The sequence below is a fragment of the Theobroma cacao genome, chromosome 6 (assembly GCF_053813885.1).
Source record: "Theobroma cacao isolate CCN51 chromosome 6, ASM5381388v1, whole genome shotgun sequence".
In the NCBI taxonomy this organism is placed as follows: domain Eukaryota; kingdom Viridiplantae; phylum Streptophyta; class Magnoliopsida; order Malvales; family Malvaceae; genus Theobroma; species Theobroma cacao.
The window spans coordinates 25607230-25617332 of NC_142644.1; the positions used below are offsets into that span (position 1 = coordinate 25607230).

Here is a 10103-nt window from a genome sequence, read left to right on the forward strand (position 1 = left end):
TTAAAACAACTTTTTAAAATCCTATTTGACCTCTTTTACGCTTTTCAAAAGTAGATAAATTGTAAAAAAGTCAAGTTAAATAGGCACTAAGTTTAAATTAGTATGACAAGTAATTCTCTTTTATTATCTTACTAACCTTGCATGTTTGTTTTCATGAAATTTATTTAAAATTCATGTTAAAAATGGTTTTTAACCATAAAATATCCACTTAATTCATTTATATATATATATTTATATATAATTGAAATTCATGTATTAAATTAATGTCTTATCCACCTTTAAAAAACATAGTGACTTATCTATACTATTAATAGTAAATATCATTTATCTTTCAAAAAGAAAAGGTCCCATTTAAAAGTAAAAATGTCAACGAATAAAAATTTCTTAGGTGTAAATTCCTATAGTAAAATGTAATTGTCTTTTATTATCTTATTATCCTTGCATGTTTGTTTTTGTAAAATTTTATTAAAAATTGCTTTTAACCATAAAATATCTACTTAATTCATTTATATATGTACATAATTGAAATCCATATATTAAATTAGTGTCTTATCCGCCTTTCAACAAAAAAAAATTGTGGCTTATCTATATTATTAATAATAAGTCCCATTAATCTTAAAAAAAAAGTCTCATTTAAAAATAAGGAAGTCAACAAGTTAAGTATTTATTATTTTCTAAATACTTTAACTCGAACTTAATTATTTGATAGAATTCAGAATCTTATAAATACTAAATTAAATTTTAAAATTATTACTCGAATTCGTAATTAGATATCTTAGACACCACTCGTTAAATACTTATACCCATTAAATATTCGATTAAAATAAATTTGAAATCAATTGTTATGTATATTATTAATAAAAATTAAATTAATAAATTAATTCATAAAAAATAATTAAAGTTTAAATTTATATATCATGAATTTTAATAAATATTGCACTAATTATAAAAGAATTATAAACAAAAAGTAATATATAAAAAATTAAAATTTAATATTAAAAATCACTATTTATAATTAGATTTAGATAGTAAGTACCTTAGAAATATTATCCCAACCCAACCTATAATGGATAATAATTGGTATAATGCTCAAATAAATACTAAAACTTAATTGAACATAATAAAAATATAAAACTTTTAAAAAAAATTTTAAATAATTCAAAAACTTTTTAAAATATTATACTATAAAAATTTTACAACCTAATCTGAGTATAAGATACTCCCATCTTCCTTAATAAGTAAAAGTCTCTTCCACCTATATAGGCTATCAATTTTTTCAAGGAGTAGGCACAGTCTCCTCCTTTCTTCCCAAAATACCCTCAACAAAATTTCAAGCTTCGACAAAAACCAGTGAAAAGACTCGAAAAAGGTCAGAGTATGTTCCCCGTTGTCACCAACAGGGTTAAAGTAGTCAATTTGTCATCCCTTAAAATCACCACCAGAGTCCACCGCCCTCTCCTTCTGCCCTGGTAAATTACCCGTTTTCACAATTATATGTATATTTTTTCCTCTTCTGATGAGAAAACTTAAAAAACGTATAAATTGAAAACCCCAATCCAAACACACCCTAGGGTTTTCTTCTTCCTCTATTCTTCTCTCTGCAGCAAACGAACAGAGAAAAACCCTGGCTATAAAATCTCACTTTCACATTGTATTATATAACAAAAGCATCCCTTTTTATTTGATCTCTTCACCTTTAAGGTAAGCTCTCAATAACCCATATCTCAAAATCCCTTCGTTTTTTTTTCCTGTATATTCCAAAATCTGTTCAAAACCCCAGAAGTAAAATCAAATAAAGTTCCAAACTGGGCTTTGGAAATTCATCTATACGAAAAAAGAAATTTTAAGGAAAAATCAGTATGGATGATGTTGAAAAGGCAATATTGATTAGCTTTGATGAATCAGTTACCTTAGATTCAGGATTAAAATCACAGGCAGTGAACTTTTGTCAGCGAATTAAAGAAACCCCGTCAATATGTAGCCTTTGTATTGAGAAGTTGTGTTTTTGCAAGCTCGTTCAGGTTCAGTTTTGGTGTTTACAAACTTTACGTGATGTTATTAGTGTAAAATATGGGTCCATGAGCTTGGAAGAGAAGAACTTTATCAGAAAGTCAGTTTTTTCGATGGCGTGTTTAGAACGTATCGATGGTAAGTTGTGTGCTGTTTTGGAAAGTCCTACATTTATTAAAAACAAGCTTGCTCAGGTTTTGGTTATTTTGGTTTACTTTGAGTACCCTTTGATTTGGTCATCAGTTTTTGTTGATTTCCTGCCTCATTTGAGTAAAGGGGCTGTGTTGATCGATATGTTTTCTCGGCTTTTGAATGCATTGGATGATGAGTTGATTAGTTTGGATTATCCACGGACACCTGAAGAGGTGGCAGTTGCAGGAAGGGTTAAGGATGCAATGAGGCAACAGTGTGTGGCTCAGATTGTTAGAGCATGGTATGACATTGTGTCTATGTATAGGAGTTCTGATCCTGAAGTTTGCACTACTGTTTTGGATTGTATGAGGAGGTATATTTCCTGGATTGACATTGGGTTGATTGTGAATGATGCGTTTATTCCGCTACTGTTTGAGTTGATTTTGCTTGATGGTTTATCAGAACAACTTCGTGGTGCTGCTGCCGGATGTGTTTTGGCAGTAGTTTCTAAACGAATGGATGCACAGTCAAAACTAACTCTTTTGAAGAGTCTTCAAATAAGTCGAGTTTTTGGTTTGATATCTGATGATAATGATTCTGAGTTGGTTTTGAAAGTAGCAGCCTTAATAACAGGGTATGCAGTGGAGGTTTTAGAGTGTTCCAAGCGGCTGAACTCAGAAGATGCTAAGGTGGTTTCGATGGAGCTTTTAGATGAAGTTTTGCCAACAGTGTTCTATGTAATGCAAAATTGTGAGATGGATGCAGCATTTAGTATTGTCCAATTTCTTTCAGGTTATGTTGCCACCATGAAAACCCTTTCTCCTTTGCAAGAGAAACAAATGCTTCACATCAGTCAGATACTGGAAGTGATTCGTACACAGATTCGTTATGATCCCATGTACCGCAATAATCTTGATATATTGGATAAGATTGGGATGGAAGAAGAAGACAGGATGGTGGAGTTTAGAAAGGATTTGTTTGTGTTGTTACGGAACGTAGGTCGAGTAGCACCTGAAGTTACTCAGATCTTTATCACGAATTCATTTGCTAGTGCTATTGCATCTTCGTCAGACAGGAATGTGGAAGAGGTAGAAGCTGCCCTTTCCCTTTTGTACGCACTTGGAGAGTCTATGACTGATGAGGCAATGAGGGCAGGAACTGGACTGTTGAGTGAACTGGTGACAAATCTATTATCAACAAGATTTCCATGCCATTCCAATAGGATAGTTGCCCTTGTGTACTTGGAGACGATAACAAGGTATATGAAGTTTGTCCAGGAGAATACACAATATATTCCTTTGGTATTGGCTGCCTTTCATGATGAAAGAGGCATACACCATCCAAACATCAATGTGAGTCGCAGGGCAAGTTATCTGTTCATGAGGGTTGTAAAATTGCTGAAATCGAAGCTTCTGCTTTTCATAGAGATGATTTTGCAGGTACCAAATTATCTATTTGTCATCATGATTTAGGTTGCCATGTTTTATTGTTTTCCTAGTAAATGTTTGTGACTGTGTATGTGCCACCTTATTTCTAAAATTGTTAACTGGATTCTTCTGTTGATGGTCAGAGCCTGCAAGATGTTGTTGCTCGATTTACAAGTATGAATTTTGCATCTGAAGATGGTGCTCACATTTTTGAGGTATTTATCTCATTCTTATGTTTCTACCCAGTACCCGCCCCTCCTGTTTTGGTGCATTTACACGTGTATTCCCACTCTTTCCATTCACATGTATAGACATTCATAAATATCCTTCCTTGTGTTGGCAAGTGATGACCTTTATTTGTTTTCTTTTCTTTTTTTTTTCTGTGATTTTTCACAGGCAATTGGCCTGTTGATTGGGATGGAAGATGTGCCGCTGGAAAAGCAATCTGATTATCTCTCTTCATTGCTAACTCCTCTTTGTCAACAGGTTTTGATTTGTAGTGTGAATCTAACTTTTTTGGTAGTCTTCTTGCTAGTGCATGCTTCATGCGGCCTCGTTTATGAGCAAATTGATGTTTGATTCATGTGTTCTGCAGCAGTTTACTCATATGGTTTATATGGCAGGTTGAGGCAATGCTGATGAATGCAAAAATATTGACTCCAGAAGAGTATCCTCTAAAAATTGCCAATATCCAGCAAATAATTGTGGCAATTAATGCTCTAAGCAAGGTTACTCTTCTATTCTTTGATCATCTAATATGCTCTTTGGTGAAGAGTTTTTCCCTTAAACATTGGTTGCTTTCAAAGAATCTTCAGTCACCAGTTATTTTACTATCATCATAAGATCTTCTAATGTGCTACTGAGTTAGAAGCTTTTCCCTTATCATTATTGTGTTTCATTTTATATCCAATCGGTGATGGTTGAGCCGTTTACTAATAGCATATTGTTCATTATTGTGATGTAAAAAATCCTTATTTGCCTAGTCCTTTGTAATTGAGGATGCTTTCTAAGCTATCTTTTAATTGTTAATAATTTGAGTTTTGATCCTGCATAGTTTATCCTTGTAATTTTATTTGTAATTCAGGGTTTCAGTGAGCGCCTTGCAACTGCGAGTCGCCCTGCGATTGGTCACATGTTTAAGCAGGTTAGTTTTTAAGGTAGATGATTTTATTTGTACTTTAAGTGCACCTTTTTTCATGCTCACAGTTGAGAAATTTCCATCATTATCCAGTAGTTAATAATGGATCTTTTTGATTGTTTGTTATAAATTAATTACATGGATGTGCTGGAAAGAAACCATGCCATTGTGTTATCTTTATTTATTTATTTTTTAATTTTATTAAAGCCAGCTTATCACTTTTTGATCCAGACATTGGATGTTCTTCTCCAAATCCTTGTTGTATTTCCAAAGGTGGAGCCTTTGCGGACTAAGGTAAGAGTTCAAGGCCGAATATTGAACATATTTGGTTTCGTGGTATCAAACACATTGCCTAACGCTAATCTTTATGGTATTTAGGTTTTATCATTCATACACCGTATGGTGGACACCTTAGGTGCATCTGTGTTTCCTTACCTTCCAAAGGCATTGGAGCAATTACTTGCAGAAAGTGAGGTATATAACAGTTATAATTGAGCCTTTTTATTTTTTCTTCTGGTTTTTAAAGGAAAAGAGGTGCCATTAAAGGAGAATCATTGAGGTAATAACTTTTAATTCTTAATCAAAGAAAACCTCCAATGGGTGTTGGGAATATGTGTAGTTACTGCATGTGGAAATAGGCACAGAATTTTCTCGTCAAAAGTATTATCTGATATTGTGTTCGAGTTGTTAATTAATTATATATTTATTTGTCAACACCAAGAAGAAATGTGATCTAAATGGGAGTTACTTTTCAAACATTTACACTCGGGTTTTTTACTTGGGTTTTTGTGGGATCTCTCTCTGGGTGTGCGAATGTGATGTTTTTTCCTTATTGGGTGTTAACATAAGCTCTTTTGGAAATGATTAAGCTTTTACCTTGATACATGGAAAAATGCATAAAAAGGAGCTTAAGTTGATGTATTTCAGTTTCATATTTATTTATTTGATTCTGGATTATGTTCTTTTGCAGCCAAAGGAAATGGTTGGTTTCCTCTTATTGCTCAATCAACTTATATGCAAATTCAGCACCTTGGTCCATGATATATTGGAAGAAGTATTTCCGGCTATTGCTGGTAGGATATTTAGTGCCATCCGAAGGATTGCTGATTCTTCGGGACCTGAAGCCAATACTGAGGTAGATAATCATCAGTTGTAGGAATTTCAGAACTTTAACTAATTTTTTGGGTCCTAGGCCCACGTCTGAGTTTGAAATTATGATATATTGTTCTATAGAGTTTTATCTTTAGCATTATCTGTTGCAGTCATTGTATTGCTTTATGGTTTGAGTTTAACTCAAATTTACATTTCATGATATGTTCTTGCTACTATGTTGGTTGTCCAAATTTACACAGTTAACAAAGTTCTCTATGCGATTAGTAAAGAATTTTTTTCCCAGTTCAATTGTGAAACACTGCAATAGCACATATCATGAGTCTTTGCAAGCATATGGTACACGTGCAATTCTTTCTCTGTGTTCATTGAAACTTCTTTTTGTTGTAGGAAATTCGTGAATTGCTAGAACTTCAAAAGACATTATATACTTTTCTTCATGTGATAACTACGCATGATCTGTCTTCCGTTTTCCTTTCCCCAAAAAGCCTGGGCTACTTGACTTCAATTATGCAGTTGCTGTTACATACATCTTGCCATCATAAGGATATTAATACAAGAAAGGTGCGTTAATAGCTTTGATTATTCATTACCTAAAGGGTTGGACATTCCAAAATTCTAGTATGAACAGGAACTGGATCTAACTTGCTGTTTTTGCTTTCTGTGAGATAGGCTTGTGTACAGATATTTATTAGATTAATTAAAGACTGGTGTGCCCGGCCTTATGGTGAAGAAAAGGTTTGTTTCCTTCTAAAATTTCATGCTTTGCTTTATTGTGTGGATTTAATTATATTTATGGCTCTAAGGGGTTAAATATTTTTAGGTACCTGGTTTCCAAAGTTTTATGATAGAGACCTTTGCGACAAACTGTTGTTTGTACAGTGTGCTTGATAAATCGTTCGAATTTGGTGACGCAAATACTGTAAGAATAATCTTTATTCACTTATTTTGTCTTTGTTTTGCATTAGTTGGTGTTTATGTATGATATGTTGTTACAGACTTACAGTAATAACCTTTATTCTGCCTTGTAAAACAATATGAACTACTTTACATATTTGTTGTGCATTGTTGTTGTATCTCATAAAGGAGATCTAAATAAATATTTCAAAAAAAAAAAAAAAGAAAAAGATTCCAGCATGATAGTTGAACATGGTTTGAGGGTTTTTACTTACTAAAGAAAAAAGCTTCATATGCTGGACCGTTACATCTTTGCATCCACATTCTTTCTCAGGTTGTTAGGAACTTACCCTTGATTGAATGTTTTACAATGCATGGTAAAAAGTGAAAGCTGCATTAGAGTATGCTAAGGTGTGCAATGAAGTAAAAGTAGAAGAACTTTTATTGCCTGTTATATGGGCTGAAAAATCATTATCTTCTTTCTGCATGGCCTGTGATGAGTGTTATTTGCTTTGCTTGGTGAATAGACAATGTTACTTACAGAAATGGATGTGCTGAGGGTTGATGCTCATTTCTTCATGCTTACTCTTGTTTTTTTTTTTGTTTTATCTCTGTTGTCAGCTTATTTTATTTGGAGAAATTGTGTTGGCTCAGAAGGTGATGTATGAGAAGTTTGGGGATGATTTTCTTGTTCATTTTGTATCAAAAGGATTTCCATCTGCACACTGCCCTCAAAATCTGGTAGAGCAGTATTGTCAAAAATTGAAGGTACTATTTTCTATAATCTATTTATAATGTATTTTCCATTCATATCATTTCTCTGGTTTATTGGTAGGTATGGCTCCTACTTATATTCTTTGGTTTAATTCATTATTGGATAATATGATAAACTGACAGACACAACAAGTTAGAGCCTGCATTTGACAGCCTGAGAACCTGGTTTCTGATAACTTTTCCTTACAGAAAATTACTATAATGAGTTACTTTTCTCTTAACTGCCTTTAATACTGAATGGGATTGAACCTTAGATATGGGTAATATGTCTTGCAGAATTGATAAAAGCCTTCTTACAAAATTATAATAGTAGTAGAATGTTAATTCTAACCCATCTCAAGGATGGAAACGCTTGACACTTAAGCACATGCTAAGGCAAAGTCACACTAATTGTATTCATTAAAATCTATACTTGAATTCATTACATTTAAATTTGCTTCATTGCGACCATGCTTTTATGGCCCTAGGCTTGGTTATCCTAATTGTTGGCATTTTGTAACTGGTTAGTTGATTTGTAAGCTTAAATTACATGAATTTTGCTGGAGCTGCTCTTAGTTTTCTCTATGCTTTGGTTATTTGTATTTGCAGGGTAGTGACATCAAGGCATTGAGATCATTTTACCAGTTGCTTATTGAAAATTTACGTCTCCAACAGAATGGAAGTCTTGTTTTCAGATAGCAGCATCAAGATGGCCAAATGATTATTTCAGTTTGATGGTCCAAAATTTTTTCAGTTTTTTGGCGTTCCATTTATTGTTCACCAAAGGTTCCTAACATCTTGCTATTGTGTTGTTTTCCCTCATTTAGATAAATTTGCTTATGTTTGCTTATCATAAGTCAATATTGCAGGTTTCTTTATGTAAATATCATTTGTGTGCCTATTCCATGGACAACGAGGTATTTTTAAACCCCAGTCCTGTTTAAGTTGCTGAAATTATTCTTTGGTTATGTTTTGGCAATATGTGGCTGATTTCTTTCATTTTCTTTTATGGATTCTACAGTTGTATATTTCCGGAAGCAAGCCTTTTTTTTAATCTTCGAGTTTGGTTAAATCCTTCAGTTTCAACATGCTGAGTAGGATGAAAGTTTTTGTGAGAGCTGTTCATAGTTTTTTTTTTCCCCTCCAATTTTATAATACATTTTTCTTGGTTCATTTAGATCTCCAATCGAGTGTATGTGACTAGATTATTACAAAAAAATAACTATAGGACATTCGTTTCGTTCATTGCTTTTATACAGTCGTGTTTGTTGGCAAGTTTATATGGTCAATTCAAACTGGCATTATACTCCCAATTTCAGTAGATGAGATGTTGATATGACCCGGAGACGATGATATAGTTAATTTCTATATCAGAAATGAGAGTTATTTGCTGAAAATCTTATTCAATCAGTGATAAAGCGATTCATGGAGTGGTTATTTCTTGAATCATTTGTGTTTTGATGAGGTATTTGATTGTGAAATGATAGAATTAAACATCTTCCAGGGTCAACACGTTTACACCTTAATGTGGTGAAGGGATCAAGATGTTGGTAAGGGGTGTATTTCTTTTGTTTGAGGGTAAGAAGAAGCAGGACCATGTTCCAACACCAACCTTCACTAACAAAAATGATAGAATTAAACATCTTCCAGGGTCAACACGTTTACACCTTAATGTGGTGAAGGGATCAAGATGTTGGTAAGGGGTGTATTTCTTTCTTTGAGGGTAAGAAGAAGCGGGACCATGTTCCAACACCAACCTTCACTAACAAAAATATTTCCCAGTGGCTCATTTTCTCTATCTCCGTTGTGATATTTTCTAAATTTCAATGGTAAAATGGAGTGTTTATTCATAAACTTCTAGTTTAAAAAGGGTTAAAACAGTTAAGTTGAGATTAGTGTTTAAATCTAGTGACTTTCGACTAGTTAGACTGGAGAAGCAAACTTAGTCGGTAGTATCTGGGAACAACAACATGATTCTATCCAAAAATGTACTTTGTCAAGTGTGAAATATCAGAAGTTAAAAGTGGTTGGTAGATTGGCCAAAAATGTGTTAAAAGATTTGGTTTGAATGGGAAACAGACCAGGAGATCTTGATGCAGCAATTGTTTCTCATTCGCAATAATGTTCTTTCTTAGTATGAAAATGGAATAGGTTATACTTTTTCTTGATACGAAATCCTCATGCACCATTTGTCAAGACGGCGTTCTTCATTTAGGATCCTTGGGCTGAGTGCGCCCTTCAAAGATTTTGGCAAATATGAATAAGCAAAATCGATTGAAACCTCTGAAATAATCCTTGCTTTAAAATGGTTATTAAATAGTCAATAAAACCATTTTTAGACCTACATACAAGCTCACCTTTTTGAACGCATAAAGCATGATTAATCATGACCCTAGTGAAAATTTTGTTAAATTACAAAGAATTTATGGTGACGATTCGATCAAATTTCCTTTTGGTTCATCATGAAAAAGCTTATTTTTCTTGGGAGTCTGCAATTGCCTCTTAATGTCAAATAAGTATATCTCCTAATAAAAACCCTGACTTGAAGGCTATTGCTTCCTTTATATCAAAGTTCCAAAAGAGAAAAGAGAAAAGGAAAAATTATGTACATTAATTACCGGTCTTGGGTCATTTGA

At 33.3% G+C, this 10103-nt stretch overlaps 1 protein-coding gene across 1 annotated transcript; it reads left to right on the forward strand.

Moving 5' to 3' along the window:
• Positions 1–1494: 1494 nt before the first annotated feature.
• PSD (ARM repeat superfamily protein) lies at positions 1495–8874 on the forward strand. Its single transcript, XM_088807607.1, has 15 exons — positions 1495–3581; positions 3713–3784; positions 3966–4055; positions 4193–4297; positions 4654–4713; positions 4939–5001; positions 5086–5181; positions 5678–5842; positions 6208–6381; positions 6490–6555; positions 6641–6739; positions 7336–7482; positions 8077–8253; positions 8337–8384; positions 8489–8874. Exons 1-13 carry the CDS (start codon positions 1860–1862, stop codon positions 8164–8166), a joined length of 2949 nt encoding a protein of 982 aa, XP_088663733.1. The 5' UTR covers positions 1495–1859; the 3' UTR covers positions 8167–8253; positions 8337–8384; positions 8489–8874.
• Positions 8875–10103: the final 1229 nt, after the last annotated feature.

Bases quoted from the DNA above. Each gene is read 5' to 3' on its own strand.
- PSD (XM_088807607.1), top strand. From the start codon at position 1,860: ATGGATGATGTTGAAAAGGCAATATTGATTAGCTTTGATGAATCAGTT. The intron at 3,582-3,712 runs GTACCAAATTAT...GTTGATGGTCAG, and splicing joins TCATAGAGATGATTTTGCAG to AGCCTGCAAGATGTTGTTGC. The intron at 4,298-4,653 runs GTTACTCTTCTA...TTTGTAATTCAG, and splicing joins CAATTAATGCTCTAAGCAAG to GGTTTCAGTGAGCGCCTTGC.